The sequence below is a fragment of the Aptenodytes patagonicus genome, chromosome 1 (assembly GCF_965638725.1).
Source record: "Aptenodytes patagonicus chromosome 1, bAptPat1.pri.cur, whole genome shotgun sequence".
Classification (NCBI taxonomy): domain Eukaryota; kingdom Metazoa; phylum Chordata; class Aves; order Sphenisciformes; family Spheniscidae; genus Aptenodytes; species Aptenodytes patagonicus.
Window position 1 is genome coordinate 209,817,072 of NC_134949.1, and position 17,705 is coordinate 209,834,776.

Genomic DNA, 17,705 nt, shown 5'->3' on the forward strand with positions numbered 1-17,705 from the left:
TCTTAAAATCATATTTGCTTTTCATTAAAATATTTTATATGTGTTTGTAAAACCTATACTGTTTATTGTAAGTAACATTTGTCAGTAGTTGCACTGGTTTGATTTGCACCTAAGCCATGTTTTTGTTGGAAGTATGAACACTGATTCTTTGCGTTTATTTTGAAGAGAGAAGAATGGATGAATTTAGACTTCATGTCACTGAAAACCACATCAGTAGCAGCTGTCAGAGGTGAAAGACACAAAGAAAAAATATTGGAACGACAGAAAGCTCAAGAACTTGAGCAGGTAGGAGGAATTAATATATCAACTTTTTTCTGCATCTTACTAGATTTTTTGTGGTGAATGAACCAATGAATTGGTTCAAATACGTAAGTCTTCGTATAGTTTTTAAACTAACGCTTGATGTGTTGTGTGATAGCGATTTTAATTGAATTGGTCAGTTATTTGTTCTGTTTGGGATGGGAAGGGTTCATACAGCAGGCTTATCTTGTGGAGAAAAGCCTTTAAACTATCTTGTAGGTAAGGAGACAGCCAGTTTTGTTAGTACTAAGTTCTGTAATATTTGAAGTGCTTCTGAGATGTTTTACTTAATAACAATGACAGACTGGCCTTCTTCCCCATGGTGTGTGTGAAAGGAGCACCACTGTTTTGTGTGATAAAAGCTTACCTAAGTTACTGTGTTAAAGCGTAGAGTGCTGAGGCTTGTTTTTTCCTGAAGAAAGAATTCAGAGCAGTTACTGTGCCTTTCATGCCACAGTTGTGCCTGAACACATGGGTGGATCAGGGTCTGGCTGGGGAAAGGGTAGCTGTCATTAAACTAGTTCTGTTTACATACAGTTGCTGACTGCTTCATTTGTTCATCAGCTCCTTAAATGCAATGTAGTCTGATCTAAGAACATAGTTGCTGATCACTATCTAATATGTACTTGTCCTCACATCTCACAGTAGGCCATTTGTTGCTGTTAGGTTTTCCAGTTAGTTGTGTTGTGGCTAGGAACCAGATTGACCTGGAGCGCTGTTCTTGTGCAGTATGCGGCGCTTTGGTTATTGTCTTTTGAGAAGGGGTTAATCTTTCTGTTTTTTCCCCCACATAATTTTTTGCTGAGCATTTTTTCTGAACTATTGAAGGACCATTTAACGTGGACATCTTAAGTCACCAGAATGTCAGGATGTATTATATGGTTAATGACAATTTATATGTATTCTTGATCCTAGAAGAATATGATTTTTATAGATTCTCTCACCTAACCACTTGCTCTTCATGCAGGTTTATACTTTTGTGTTTTCTACACCAGAATGTCTGTCCTTTCTTTGATACCCAAAACAATGTGTACAACAGATAGAATCATAGAATCATTAAGGTTGGAAAAGACCTCTAAGATCATCGAGTCCAACCGTCAACCCAACACCACCATGCCCACTAAACCATGTCCCTAAGTGCCTCATCTACACGTCTTTTAAATACTTCCAGGGATGGGGACTCCACCACTTCCCTGGGCAGCCTGTTCCAATGTTTCACCACTCTTTCAGTAAAGAAATTTTTCCTCACGTCCAATCTAAACCTCCCCTGGCGCAACTTGAGGCCATTTCCTCTCGTCCTACCGCTAGTTACTTGGGAGAAGAGACCGACACCCACCTCGCTACAACCTCCTTTCAGGTAGTTGTAGAGCGCGATAAGGTCTCCCCTCAGCCTCCTTTTCTCCAGGCTAAACAACCCCAGTTCCCTCAGCCGCTCCTCATAAGACTTGTTCTCCAGACCCCTCACCAGCCTCGTTGCCCTTCTCTGGACACGCTCCAGCACCTCAACGTCCTTCTTGTAGTGAGGGGCCCAAAACTGAACACAGTATTCGAGGTGCGGCCTCACCAGTGCCGAGTACAGGGGGATGATCACTTCCCTACTCCTGCTGGCCACACTATTTCTGATACAGGCCAGGATGCCTTTGGCCTTCTTGGCCGCCTGGGCACACTGCCGGCTCATGTTCAGCCGGCTGTCAACCAGCACCCCCAGGTCCTTTTCCGCCAGGCAGCTTTCCAGCCACTCTTCCCCAAGCCTGTAGCGCTGCATGGGGTTGTTGTGGCCGAAGTGCAGGACCCGGCACTTGGCCTTGTTGAACCTCATACAGTTGGCCTCGGCCCATTGATCCAGCCTGTCCAGGTCCCCCTGCAGAGCCTTCCTACCCTCAAGCAGATCAACACTCCCACCCAACTTGGTGTCATCTGCAAATTTACTGAGGGTGCACTCGATCCCCTCATCCAGATCATTGATAAAGATATTGAACAAGACCAGCCCCAAAACTGAGCCCTGGGGAACACCGCTCGTGACCGGCCGCCAACTGGATGTAACTCCATTCACCACAACTCTCTGGGCCCGGCCGTCCAGCCAGTTTTTGACCCAGCGCAGAGTCCACCTGTCTAAGCCATGAGCCGCCAGCTTCTCTAGGAGAATGCTGTGGGAGACGGTGTCAAAGGCCTTACTGAAGTCCAGGTAGACCACATCCACAGCCTTTCCCTCATCCACTAGGCGGGTCACCTGGTCATAGAAGGAGATCAGGTTGGTCAAGCAGGACCTGCCTCTCATGAACCTGTGCTGGCTGGGCCTGATCCCCTGGTTGTCCCGCTCATGCCTTGTGAGCGCCCTCAAGATGAACCGCTCCATAATCTTCCCTGGCACCAAGGTCAGGCTGACAGGCCTGTAGTTCCCCGGATCCTCCTTCCGACCCTTTTTGTAGATGGGTGTCACATTGGCAAGCCTCCAGTCATCCGGGACCTCCCCTGTTAACCAGGGCTGCTGATAAATGATGGAGAGTGGCTTGGCGAGCTCCTCCACCAGCTCCCTCAGCACCCTCGGGTGGATCCCATCCGGCCCCATAGACTTGTGAGCGTCCAGGTGGCGTAGCAGGTCATTGACTGCTTCCTCTTGGATTATGGGGAGTTCATCCTGCTTGCTGTCCCTGTCTTCCAGCTCGGGGGGCTGAATACCCTGAGGATAACTGGTCTGACTGTTAAAGACTGAGGCAAAGAAGGCATTAAGTACCTCAGCCTTTTCCTCATCCTCAGTGACAATGTTCCCCCCTGCATCCAATAAAGGATGGAGATTCTCCTTGGCTCTCTTCTTGTCATTAATATATTTGTAAAAACTTTTTTTGTTGTCTTTAACGACAGCGGCCAGATTGCGTTCTAGCTGGGCTTTTGCCTTTCTCATTTCCTCTCTGCACGACCTAATGAGATCCCTGTACTCTTCTTGAGTCGCCTGCCCCTTCTTCCACAAGTGGTAAACTCTCCTTTTTTTCCTGAGTCCCAGCAAGAGCTCCCCGTTCAGCCAGGCCGGTCGTCTTCCCCGCCCCTTCTTCTTACGGCGTATGGGGACAGCCTGCTCCTGCGCCTTTAAGGCTTCCTTCTTGAAGAACGTCCAGCCTTTCTGGACCCCTTTACCCTTCAGGACCGTCTCCCAAGGGACTCTCTCAGCCGGTGTCCTGAACAGGCCAGAGTCCGCCCTCCGGAAGTCCATGGTTGTGGTTTGCTGGCCCCCCTCCTTACTTCACTGAGAATCGAGAATTCTACCATTTCATGGTTGCTAAGCCCAAGATGGCCTCTGACCACCACATCTCCCACCAGTCCTTCTCTGTTAGTAAACAGCAGGTCGAGCGAGGCACCTCCCCTGGTAGGCTCCCTTACCAGCTGTGTCAGGAAGTTGTCTTCCACACACTCCAGGAACCTCCTAGGCTGCTTCCTCTCTGCCGTGTTGTATTTCCAGCAGATGTCCGGGAAGTTGAAGTCCCCCACGAGAACAAGGGCTAGTGATTGTGAGACTTCTGCCAGCCGCTTGTAGAATGCTTCATCCGCCCCTTCATCCTGGTTGGGTGGTCTATAACAGACTCCCAGCAGGATATCTGCCTTGTTGGCCGTCCCCTCATCCTTACCCAGAAACACTTGACCATGCATACAGCATGCCAGTGGTGGTGATGAGTTGATGATATAATATAGACAAATTCTAAATTTTGTTAGTGCTGGAATGCCTACTCAACCCTTTTCTCCAATGGACTTCCTTGCTTGCTTCCAGAGAAGTCAGTTGACAGAATCACAATACGCGATCTAGTTTGAGGGTGAAAAGCAGTAACTTGAGGTAAAACTAAGAGCCCCCATAACAGCAGTGCTTCAGACGCAAGTGCGTATTACTGCTACACTGGTAATGCAGTCAAACAGTAAAACTGCTTCTGTGTAATAAGGGTGCCAGCTAAGCATGTGTTTGAGAGTTTTGACTCGGGATGGAGAGTTATGTTTATTTCTACCTGTCTTTAGGTAGCACAAGTTATATTCCCATACAAGGTCCACAGAATTTATCAAATATTCTAGAAAATACAAACCATATGCTGTGCACACATTAAAATTATTTCTGTTTTAGGCCATGCTGTCTGAGAGAGAGCTCAATCCCTATTGGAAAGACGGTGGTACAGGTTTGCCACCAGAGAAGGATGAAGCAGCTTCAGTTAAGAAAGGTAAACAGCAACTTTTAGTAATAATCTTAAATTTCTGTCTCCAGTCTCTGGTCTCTGTGTTGGTAACAAATTAATACTAATGTTGATGTAAAGGGATTATGAGTAACATGTAATAAAGTAAAATTTGGATGAAAATTCAGTAGTGAATATTGGGTTAATATCATAGTATGTTGTTTTGCAGAATTTCTCTTCACTGTTTTTAATCTTGAGTGGTTTGACCTTCAATATCTTTACAGAAATTCCCCATTTTGAACTAATTAAAGGAAAGCATGATTTAACCAAGACAAGATAAATTGTTGTCATCTCATTTGGTTCCTTTCATTCCATTACACAAATTATAGTTTTAAAATATTCAACCACAGAAGTCTGAGTCACATTAAAATGAAGAACATTACAGATGCAGTTTGTGAAAAATATTATTTCTGTAACCTTTTCACTTCTTTCCCTACCCTGGGGTTATCCTGCCTATTTCCAGCAAGAGCAGTTAGAAAAACATTTTTCATCATGTCATGAAGTGTTTATTATGTGATAAGAAGGGCCCTTGTATTCTGTCAACAGGGAACAATAGGGTCCTTGGTTTTTCTCTTTGGGAGCCTTTCCCTGTGGACAGTCTGTTCTGCAAACCATTAGCCTCATGCCCACTTTTAGGAGTCACAGAGATCAGCCATCTGTAAGAGGTGACAGGCATCAGTGAGTATGTGTCCTGAATGTTAAGACCTCTGCTAGCTTCTCAAAAGGAAAGCAATGGGTTGCTCATTAATTTTCTGAGAAGGGGAATGCACTTGTTTGTATGTAAGGGTATGCCAAAGAATGGACACAGAAAGTGGAAACAAAAAGAAGGTTTCATAAAAAAACCCACAACTTCTCATATGCCAATCCTGTCTTGGAAACTGTTTGTTGTGTTCTATGATAAAATGGAGAAGCTTAAATCAGTGGTATTACTGAGGTATATCCAGCATTAACTTATAAAACCATGTAATTGTATTATTACATTCTTTCTATTTTGCACCCCTTCAATTTTTACATTAAGTTTAGGTGAAGGTTTAATGTCACATACAGAGTAAGGTTAAATAGGAATAACTACTGAGATATAAAACTATGACCTCTTACTGTTTTCTGCTTTAGTTACAGTGGTAGAAGATGCTGGATTAAGTTGGTTACAAAAATCATACCAAAGGATGAAGGAGCAGGCTGAGAGAGAGAAACGAAATTTTGAGGAAATTGTAGCTGAGAGATATGGGGTAAGGATCTTCAATTAATTTTTTTTCATACTAATAGGTGCTTGGAAAAGGTTACTTTCATGTAAAGGCACAAATACTTAATGTGTAGTGTAAGACATAAGGAAAGAAGCAGGAAAAAACAGCCTCTGAAGCTTCTCTCAAGTGACAAAGAGTTTAAAGCTACCCAGCCTTTTATATCTTTTTTTGTTAAATATTTTTTAATATATGGGATCCTATAGCAAATTTAAAATACTTACCTTCTACATCAGGAGGTTCAAGTGATCCCAGTTACAAAGTACCTGAGTGCTTCGAAAATTATGATGTATACTAGAAAACATATTTTGTTCTCCTGCACGTAGCGGATAATAATGCACTTTGTGGATAATAATAACGCTGAGATAATTTGGAGAGCTGTGTCAAATTTTACCAAATATGAATCTTCTGGCCACTTTTGATCTGCTCAGTTGAGATATATTGAGAAAGCCGCTTGCTTCTGAAGGGTTTAAAAGTCTTCAGGATTTATTTTTAATAAAACAGTCTGCCATAACAATATTAACTCTTTAAAGCCTACCCCCCCTACATATTATATTATTGTCTTTAAAAGCATTGGTCAAAGGTGTGGGGTGTTAAATCTTGGCCATAGTGTTACATTTGAGTTTTCTGTGGGTTTTTTGATTAGGCTGGTTTGTTTGTGGAAATCTTGGATAAGACAGTGTGACTTCATACTGTTGTCTTTGAACTGATTTGTAGTCACTCCTATGTGATGAAACCAACATGGTCAGTGCTGGTAGAAATTATTCAGTGCCAGTGATTGTAAGGAATATTATTTTTAAGAATCTTTCTCAAGAAACTGGAGTTCAAACAGCATGAACCGCTCTGGCTGCTGAAGTACAGGATAGTGACTGAAAGAGATCCCTGCCTGATTTGCTTCAGTATGTGAAGTTTTGAGGAAAAAAAAAAAGTAATTAGTGGCTTTTAATTCAGCTTAAAAGAGGGAAGAGGAACAGTCCACATTTTGCATAATTGCCTAATGGATAGAGTATTTGTCCAGAAAGCCAGAGACAGGGGTTCAAAGCCTGTTTCAAGCTAAAGATTTTTGAACCCACTCTCTTGTGTTTTTAAGAGTTTAACTAGATTGTAAAATGGTTTAGTGGGAACGTCCATTGGTTCTATAGAAGCTGAGCATCTGGTGAGCATAAATGCAAAGTTCATGAGTAAGAAAGAGGAAGCCTTTTTCCCTAGCTCAAGCCCCTAGTCTCTGGGTTGCCAGGAGGAGACAGTTCTGAGGCTCTGGTCCCTGTTCCCAGGAGTGCTTTAGCACTTTATAGCATGGGATGAAAGTTAGAAATAGTCCAAGAGAAAGGATCAGAAAGCCTTCCCAACAGAGCATCTTAGACACGAGGCTGTAAGTTCCCTTTTTCGTACTGGTCTTCCTTTCCACTCCATGCCTTGCCCTTTGCACAGTGACTCATTTTCACAGAATGGTGCCTTTCTTGTAATACTTTGTAGGGAGCTTCACAATACCCCATGATCTTAAAAGCAGTATGATGTTTTTTTATTCTTTCTTATAGTCAATGGAGGTATTTCAGTCACGATTAGAAGAAGCTGAAAAAGTTGCATCCAGAAAGGAAAATTATTATAGAAGTGGAAGATGGAAGAAAACTGACTATTCAGAAAGTGAGAAAGAGAAGAAAGAACAGCATATGAAAAAGGAGACACAAGATGAAGATGATAGAAACAGGAACATGTTTGGGGGCTACACTAGGGAGAAGCATGGCAAGGGATGGGCGCAAGAAGACAAAGGTTACAAAAGAGATATGTCAAAAGAAGACCAAGAATGTGGACACAGTAGCACGGACTCAGTATTGAGAGGCTACAGCTCCAAAGCAGAAAAACACTCCAATGAAAAACGAAGTCAGGAAAAGAGTTCATCTCTAAGCAACATGAAACACAAATTTCTGAAACCCTCCGAAGATGATTTATCATCTTACAGTGCACCTAGAGACTACAAGTCACAGCAGTCCTCTTCCAAACTGCCGGTTCACAGCAATTTGAGCAGCCGTTTCCAAAAACCTAGTGAGGATACTGCAGTGTGGACCAAAACACGCACAGAAGATAACAATGAGAAATTAATGTCTGATCAAAAATCATCAGGTACTAGGGAACAAATTGATGACAATAGTTGGGAAAGAACTCCAAGTAATGAAAAAGAGAAGTCGCGACAGGAGTACCCAAGTGATATCCCTGAGAAGAAACAAATGTTATCTGACAGTGAAACATTGTGTTCTAGGTATTTTACAAACATCTTTACTTGTCTTTTGTTTGCTGCATTTTTCATGGCAAAGTATACCGGAAACTCTGTCTTCTTTGTGACAGTATTAGATCTGATCATATCAGATCTCTTTTAGTTAGGAGGAAGCTAACCTCCCAGTTAGGGGCAGCTAAAACGGACCACTGTAGAAGTAATGAACACCCCCTACTTGTTCTGTCTCTGCAGCATATTTGAGAATTGCTAACGATAGGTTATTTTCTGCTTCTTTCTAATGTTAGTTCACACTGCAGTAAAATGGGCCTCTTAGGCAAAAAACCTGCAAAACAATATCTTAACTGTTGTTGAATTTATAAAAGACAAACTTGAAATGTTAGAAAATGCTGACTAAAAACTGAAATAATTAATACAGCAGGGATAGGTTTGCCACCTGTGAGATGAACTCATATGCTAAAGTAGTAGCATATGAAAAATAGTAGAAGGTATTGATTAGAAAAGTGCATTTTCTGTGGAAAAGAGGAAAGATGAATAGGAGTGGGAACGGAAACGCAAACTAATATGTGGTAGGAATTTCAGTTTGCCTGACTTGCTTTAGTGAAAGACAGTGGGGAGTAGTAAGGAGAGGTGGTCAGAAAAGTAAGTTGTAGACAACTGAGCTTTTGCTCTGCTCAAGGCCACCTGTTCTCCAGTGTTACCACCTTGCTGGTTCTTCCAGTGATATGAGTAGTGTGGTTATTACTGTGAATGCTTTCCTTCACATCTTTACAATAATAGGTAGGCATGTGTAAAACTATTTTAGAGTCAGTATGGTGTTATTCAGTTGCTTGGGAAAGCTGGACAAGTAAATATTCTTGGTTGGAGTATGTAAGAAGGATGATACGATTTAGTTGGAAACAGCATTTGATAAAATATGATCAAGTGTAATTCCTTCTTTCTTGTATGCTTATGTCAGTTATTTGCAGAAAAACCTTCTTATAGCAGGGTTATGAATTTACTTTTAATGTTTAATTGTTGGATTCTAATAACAAGACAATACCTTAAAAGTATTTTATTTATAACTGTTCCTACGTGTAGTACTTGCCAGATACTTCACTGTGTATTTGCAAAGAAAAATTGTGCATTAAATAAGTGCTGCATGCCTAACCAGAAACACGCAGCTTAGTTTACACAATTCTTTATATTGTATAGGTTGGGTATTTTTTCTAGATTTTACTTGCTATATTTTCTACTTTGATAGGAGCCAATGAAATTTACATTTTCTTTGATAGCAGGAAGATAAATTGTTTGTGTCATGTTCGCTTAATCTATTTATTTATTTTTTAAAAAAAGTGTGAGTTTGAATATACATCATGGCAGGAGTAGTTCCTGATTCTGGCATGAATAGTTTGTATGCACTATGGGAAGTCCCCCTCACAAGTGTTTGTCATGTCTTGTTTTATTGTTTATTTTAGTATTTGCCTAGGTGTTATTTTGCTGGAAAATAAGAAATACATCTTTATAGTTGTTTTAGTTACTCTGAGAAAAGATCTGGTAGCATTAAACCTGTGATGTATGAGACATTATTAGACATTTGAATTTAGTGATCCTCTTTGTTTTTCTAGATATTGCCCAAATAGTTATTGCCCTGAAGTGTCTGGCGTTTATCACTTAAATGCACTTTGTAAACTTCTGATTAGAATGATTCACAGTGTGTCTCCACAGAGCTGGAGCCTATGGGACTTCCTCAGCTCTTGAGTGCTGGTTTGTTCATGACTTTGTTCAGGTACAGGGTCTGCACAATCCACAGTTGTTTTCTGCCTGCCTGGGGTAGTGCATTGGTTTCCATAAGGAAACATAGGTATTCATGTAAGGGGTGATGCTCTGGTGAGCTGGGAGAGTGCATCTGCACTGCAGTTCAGGCACAGACTCCATGAAAATGAAAATACACACTCAGAACTATATATCTGGAAAAAACCCACCCTGTTAAGAAGCTTCTTTTTTGCGCACATAAAAAGACACCATTATGCGTGGTTACTCTTATCCTTCATCTTAAATATCATGCACTTTTTAAAAGAACCCAAATACTTCATTAATTAGCAGCAAATAATCTGTGTAAATGACATATCATCCTTTAAGTCTTACCTTCATTCTCAGTTTTGTTTCCTCCATGACTTCCAGAAGGAGAAAGCAAGCTCTAACAGCTGTGTTGTACAGCTGATGGCAAATAGGAGTTCTGACATCCAGTATACTTTATTTAACTGTAGTGAACTACTGATTTGGACTGGTGATTGTCCAAAATGCAGAGACTGAGTGAGAGAGACCATGCCAGGACCCTACACCTTGTTCTTTTTTTTTTTTTTGGGGGGGGGGGGGGGGCGGGGCAGGGCAGAGGAAGGTGTGGAGCTGGGTGTTGCTTTGCGTGTGTGGTGTGTTGACACCAGCAAGCAACTAAGTGCGTATCCAGCTGGTTGCTCATTCTCCCTCCTGCAGAGGGAATCAGAAGAGCAAAAGGGAGAAAAACTCATGTATTGGATAAAGATGGTTTAACAAGTGAAGGAAAGAGACAAAAACAAGTGATGCGAAGGCAGACAGTCACTCACCACCTCCCATGAGCAGACTGATGCCCAACCAGCCTCTGAGTAGCAGCTACTTTGGAAAGACTGCGCTCCCCAGCTTTTATTGTTGAGCATGATGTTATGTGGCATGGACTAGCCCTTTGGCTAGTTCGGGTCGTCTGTCCTGGCTGTGTCCCCTCCCAGCCTCTTGCCCACCCCAGCCTACTTGCTGGGGGTGCACAGTGAGAACCAGAGAAAGCCTTGAGGCTGTGTAAGCACTGTTCAGCAACAGCCAAAACTGGTGTGTTACCAACGCTGTCACCAGTTAAGTCCAAAGCCACAGCACTATACGGACTGCCATAAAGAACATAAACCAGCCAGACCTTGTAGAGCATGTAATAATTGAGTAGACATTAGTGATACCATTGCCTCATTATTGTTATCTTAAAAGAAGCAACTACTCCTTTACAGTCTTTTTTTTTTTTTTTTTTTGTTAAATAATGGTGTTTCACTTCTTTTTTAATTGCAAGTACAAAAACTGTACCTTTTAGCTTTTGGTTACCACATGTAGTAAGTGCAATGCTAATTGTAACTGAACAGAGCTGCAAATTTTGGGAAACTAGATTGTGTACGGAAGTGGTTTGCTTATTCAGGTTCAAAGAATTCCATTATCATGATAGAAAAGATAATTGTTTTCGTCATGGAAGCGAACTAAGCAAAGAAACTATTTAGCTGATATTTTCTTTTGCATGTGTGTTCTGTTTTAGTACTGTTAAACCCAACTGTGCATCATCTTTGATATTTTAATTATATTTCTTAGCCAATACAATTACTGAGCTGATTTATTAGTAAAGTGGAGATTACTTAGGCCTGGAAAACCATATAGCCTCTGCTTATTTTCTTACTTATTTCCAAGTTCTTTTAAGCTGACTCTTAACTCCTAAGCTTCTGTGAGTTTGAGATAGCGTATGACCTGTCTTCCTGTTTCCTTCAGTGAGAATTGTCTTTTTTTGTAGAGTTTTGGAGAACATTCTGGCTTTTGGAATATTTCAGGTTTGGATATGTGGGGTAGTTACCTGTTGGGAATAATTTGTAAGCTGCTGCTTTCTTTTTCTTCCTAAAGTTTCAAGTCTTGTAATACATGTACTCTTTCAGTGGTGTTGTCAGTCAGTCACACAAAGTAAATCTTCATTGATGTGAAGGTTTGGATTAATAGGTGCTGCTGGTTCAGTTCCTCATCTCTCATGCTGACAATGTACTTTTTAAGTTTTATCCCTTCTAAAACACAGAGCGAGTTTCTTCAGCCTATAAATCAAAGTGTTTTGGACAGTTATACACAGGTTAATTAAAAGTGCTGATTGGGTGCCCAAGGGATCTCCCCAGAGAAAAAGTCCATCTAGCTAGCATTTGCTGAAAATCACACTTAATGATGTGACTGCTTCAGAGTTTAATTTGAGACAAGATAAAAAGAAATCAAAACAATGTCTCTAGTCTCAAAAAGTTCAGATAATGATTCAAGCGCTAGCACTGCTTAAAAAAAACCCATGTATGAAGTAATAAACACCTCTTGCTCCCTTTACTGAAATAGTCTGCCTTGTTTTGAAAAATATAGGTTAAGGAGAAACGAGAAACTCATCTTTGAGGGTTCTGTTTCTGGTGAAGTTAATGTAAATGTTTTTTCTGAGTTTTGGGGTTTTGGATTGGGCATCTTCAAAACAGACAGAAGTAACTTTGGTAATTTCCTCAGGGCTGGGGAGATCTGGCAGTTAAAGATGACACCATCTTCAAAGTTCTCCTGTTCTTCAAATCCTACAGGGTTTAACCATATTGAGGAATGAGCGAATCCCCTCCCCCTCCCATATCATAACTGTATTCTTATGTCTCTTTTGTGTTAGATATTTTACTTTTAGAGTTAGTTGGTTTTAGTCTTTCCTAGGGTTAGAGAAAAAGAGCCAAACTTCTTTGATGCCTCTTTGCAATAATTCTTAGAGACCTTATATATTATCATAAGAACTCATACACTGACCTTTTAATATTAAAATTAAGATACAATACTATTTATTACTAGCTGTAGCTTGTCTAGGGAGACTTCATATTTTAAAACGGTACCAGTTAATTTTCCATGGAAACTCGACCATATCAGCCGTAACATCTTTAGAAGCAAAGATTGTACTGTGAGCAGGTAAGTATGGGCATATAAGTAGTTTTCAAGAGATGGAAGGCCATTTGGCGTACAGGAGAAGAATTGGGAAATGGGTGATTTTGCTGGAGCTGAGAAGTAAAAGCATGACCAGAGCCAGAAAGGAGAATTACAGAGTGGGTTTAAATTACTCTCTCTGCTCCTCTTTTCCTTGCTTTTTGTCTGTTTATACCTGCTACTGGCTCTTGACTGTTTTTTCATGCTGAGAAAATGTTCATAGATAGTGCTTTTAATTTTAATTGATCTCAAAAATAAAAGGAAACATACCTCATAAAAATTTAATTCAAGCTTTTTCGTTTCAGAGTCCTTGGCAACTTCTGACTGCAAATATATTTTTATAATATGTTGTTATCAATTATTTTGACAATAGGAGCATATGTACCAGTACAGTAGGCATATAATACTTAATTACACAGGTGAATACTACATTGTTTTTCTATGGGTTTAGTGCTGCTGGTGTTTTACAGATATACATTGAAGGACGAGCCACCTCGGAACCTTAGCGAAGAGGAGATGAACAGACTGGGAGCGAGGATTGTGAAAGCAGAACTTATGGGAGACATGGTAATGTCTTTGAAAAATTGATTGGCTGCAATTTTTCTTTAAAGCTCACAGTGATTTAGTTGTTAAAAAAAAAAAAAAGGTATTGATTCAAGCAAATAAAGTCCTGCAAAATTTGATCAGGTAGGATTTGAAGATACTGCTTTTACTGTAACTTGTGCTTTAAATGCAGTTCATAGACTAGAATAGAGGATTCAGGTCCCCAGGTTTTGTAGGCCAGGCAGCGTATCCAAACCTAGTTATTCTCTGCCTTTTTTTATAGGATTTAAAGTCTTTTTATTAAGCAGGGAGCAGGTGAAAACTACAAAGCTGCCAGTCTGTGTTACAAGGTAGACAGTGTCTGGAGCTTTTGTTATTTCATCAACTTTGTCACAAGTAGATGCTTGTGGTCCATAGCTCTGCTGTATAAGCATACTTATTAATTATGATATGGAAACATAAAACTGGAAGGAACTGCATAGGCCATTGCATCCAGCTCTGCAATGAGAACAACGATGTAATGCTTTGTGGTCAGCTCCACAAAATGTCTGCCCTGAATGAGACTGGGTCCATGGAGCTGAGATAAACAGCTGCATGTCTAATGTTGCTTTAGGAGGCTCGTTTCAGACAGCAACCTGAAGGATCAAGAATTTCACTCTTTTGGAACACTCTAAACTCTGAAAGTATATATTTTTTAATTACGTTAAGTATGGCTATAGTGAGTTAATTGCATTTAGTAATACTGCCTGAAGTTTCAATAATAACGAGGTCATAGTCTGCTAGTTTTTAAGCGATGTTTTACAAGTGTTTTCTCTGAATAGCTGCTCTTAAGGAAGTATTGCTGAAATTTTTGGAAGGATATAATAAAATTTTTTAGAACTGAATCCTATCACTATGGGCCTTTGTATTGTTTTTTTTAAAGATTAATTTTTAGTGCTCCTGTTTACCTTGCCTTTTGTGACGGAATATTTGCACCAAAATCTGCATCCCTAGTATGAAGTAATAAATAAGGCATGTTATGACTACAAGTGCCAAATTAGTATTTCCTGAGAGCCATTGATTCTTTGATTTGTGGGAAGTTCTAGGATGTTTGGCATATGAATTTATTGCTGGATTAGGACATGGTGTTGGTCTTTGTCAAAGCCCCTATCACATAATTTAAATTTTGTTAGGAGAAAGTGTCCATTTTATAAATATTTTCTTTTCAAGCCCATTTTATGTTATGAATTCTTTTTCCACAGACTTTAGACACAGATGTGTGTATGTAGTTTTACAAAATTTGAACAAATACACCTTTTCTAGAAATTCTGTCCATTTGAAATCTTAACAACTTCAAAAGTGAATTAAAACTAACTTCAAGCAGTGTATTTTCTGCTAAGATATAATGAGTGTTATTGATTGAAATAGATGCCTCCATGTTTTAATCTGTAGTTTTCCTAGTTAATGTACAAAAATATATGCTTGTGAGGAAAAAACGTTTATGAATGTAATTATATGATAGGTTTGTGAGGGATTGGTGTTAGTTGCTTAAGATATTATTTTAAGACATTTTCCTACAGGGGAAAATGATTGAAGCTCTCTATACACTAGTTGCTATAAAGTACTGGGGAGGGGAAAGTTTTCCAAAGACTCTCATGGAGAGCAGCAAAAATTTGTAAACTTTTTTTTTCCCTACTGCTCAGCTTCAATAGCATTGTCCAAATACAAGTTTGGGCACAAGTGTGGGTTTTTTCTTTTCAACCTGACAGTAACTGAATAAGAGTAATTTGAATAAAAATATACAGGTGTTTTGTGGGGAGACTGTGATTCTTTTATTGTTCTACCATTTTGTTTTGTTTTGACCAAGATCATGTAGCGGAAGCCAACATTACAATTTTACTGTTAATTTTATATATACATTTTTCTACATATGCACTCTGAATTAGCCTAGTTAAAAACCCAAACCAACCACAGTATGAATAATAAAATGACTAATCTTTGCCTTGTTGCTCTTTAAATATTTTTTCATGGGCTTTCTCTGATCAGATTGAAAATGCAGCTTGTTTAAACAAGTTCACCCCCCCACACCAGAACAGATGGTTACGTAACAGTATGTCCTGGTGGCTGGAGCTCAAGGTTGACCATGTGGGACAAATGAATTCTGAATCTATTTTTGTTACTGACTTGCTGCTTGGTGTTGATCAAATGACTTAATTTTGGGGCCGCAAGTATAGGTATGATTGTTGGGAGTCCAATCAATGAAACTGGCAAAGTGGTCAGAATATAAATGGTTGTATTTCTTATAGGTTGATAGGTTGTCACCTGGCAATTCCTAGCAAACCAAGATATTCTAAAATGCTTGTATTTATTTAATAAACAGATGGATGAGAGAGCGGGAGCATCAAAAACAATTTACACAAGACTGTAAACAGTTCTCATTTTCCACCTCTTGTCCATTTTAATACCCAAAGTAAGGTCTTAAGTGCCAAAGTTGGACATGCGGTGTAGAGAGATGTGAAACTGCATAGCAAAAATGTCTGAGAGATATTTCCCTAGACCCACTGGGGGTGTGTGTGTGTATGTATATATAGAAAAATAAATAAAAGGATATGTAGTGTAACCTGGAAAGGTTACACACTTGATGTGTTCAGGCTTCCTTATTTAACTTCCTATACATAAAGTAGTATGTATGCTTAGCTACACAAAGCATTTATTAGTATAACTAAATGATGTTTAGGCATAATTTTTCTGGTGGTTTTATGATAATATACGTTTCTATACTTTAGATGCCTCTGTTCTGAACAATTTTTTTTATCTCCAGTAAAGAATTGTGTGAATTATATTGACATGTTTTCTTTAGTCTTTTGTGTCATTAGAGTTTAAAAAAAAATCAAAACATGAAGAAATGGAATGAATAGTTAATTCTGATATATAGGTCTCTAAAAGTTTAAAATGGTTAAACTAATGGAGCACTACCACTTTCTTTGAAGGAGTTAGCTTCAAAACTTCAAGCAGAACTTGAGAACGCTCGCAAATTGAGAGAGACTCAAGGGCAGATTCCAGCAAAGTATGGCAGAGAGGTAAGGGGGAAATATTCTTCTTTTCTTTGTGCTAACACAATGGTATAATACAAAATGTCTACCCTTGTGAGTTCCATGTTGACTTTCTCTGAAGCTCAGGATCAGCTTCTTACATAATTCCAGACATAGGAGCTTGGTTTTTAGGTCTATTCATCTCAGAATGCTTATTTTTGTGTTAGAGTCCATCTGTCTTGCAGAAACAATCTTTAGTTTGTGGGAACCAGGACTGTTGACAGTCCTGCTGTTTTGGACTTTCCAAGGTTTGCCAATGCAAATAGTCCCTTACAGATACAACAGGGCTGATGTTTGTAATTCTGCAAAGGTTAGCTCTTGAACTGCATCATGCCAGAACAGTATCAACCTCTTTACAACTTGCTGTAAAGTTGCTCAACTTCTTAGGCTTGCGGTAAATTGGCAGACTCCTCAAACCGTGGTGAAAACCTTGACGTTTATTTGAAGTTATTTGGGTTTTACTTACTGCCAGGGCTTGCTTTCCAGAGGGTGAAGGTCCTCCTGTACATTTTAGAGGCTTGCTGTCTTGTCTTGATGAATATGCCTTGCCTGTGCCTATTTCATGGCTACTTCTAGCCTGTATTACGTGGCTTTTGAGTGTGAGCGGTCCAGCAAAGATTGCAGTTGCTCTGTCCTAAGTCCTATCCTTGTGATAGTTCCTAGGGTAGACTTAATGGTTTTACAGCTTCAAACTGATTTTGGACTACTGGGACACAAGCAGAATGTGTTGGGTGCTCCTGTGTATGAAGGGCCAGCTATATCACACTGTGTGTCTAAACAGCTGAGATGTTCAGAAACCATCTCATAACACAAGAGAGGCTGATTTGTGAAGGTGTATTTGATACTGTATGAATCAGTCTTTCTATAACAGTGACCACCCAAGTGATAGCAACTGAGTTCAGCCACATGCATTGCAAGTAAGATACCTGAAGCAGTTTCCATAGAAGTGTTTTTCCAAATGGATGTCCTATTGATCCCAAAGTTTGATAGCTTTGCCTCTGCTACCAATAACAAACATGAAGCATTTTGTTTCAGGCACGTCTGTCTCTGGTTCCTTGGAGCAGCATGGCCAATGTCATGCTGAAAGGTACTGAAACGTGGCTTTGCCTTATTTTCACTTCTGTTGGGAGAACTGGGGAGATAAATCAGGAAGCAGTGAAGGCAATTCTGAATGCATCTCCCTAGGAAGGTTTTTTTCTTCTTGATTAATTGAACGTGGATCAATTTCCCAATTCAGTTCACTGTGTGGCTGAATGAAGACTTGTACTAGTAAAGGGGGTGTGCATGGGCAGCTGGGGTTTGTACAGAGGACAGGATCAATTCTTTTGACGGTGGTGCTGGTTTGTTCTGCCTTAAAGTGATCAAGAAACTACAG

The 17,705-nt window shown here is 39.9% G+C and overlaps 1 protein-coding gene across 1 annotated transcript in view; it reads left to right on the forward strand.

Annotated features, from left to right (window-relative positions):
- CWF19L2 (CWF19 like cell cycle control factor 2) overlaps nucleotides 1-17,705 on the forward strand; it is a 91,791-nt gene that overhangs the window by 17,027 nt on the left and 57,059 nt on the right. Inside the window, exons 5-10 of the mRNA XM_076328196.1 lie at nucleotides 166-285; nucleotides 4,403-4,496; nucleotides 5,622-5,737; nucleotides 7,288-8,006; nucleotides 13,187-13,283; nucleotides 16,229-16,318. Coding sequence (XP_076184311.1) covers nucleotides 166-285; nucleotides 4,403-4,496; nucleotides 5,622-5,737; nucleotides 7,288-8,006; nucleotides 13,187-13,283; nucleotides 16,229-16,318 — 1,236 coding nt within the window. The remainder of the gene's footprint in view (nucleotides 1-165; nucleotides 286-4,402; nucleotides 4,497-5,621; nucleotides 5,738-7,287; nucleotides 8,007-13,186; nucleotides 13,284-16,228; nucleotides 16,319-17,705) is intronic.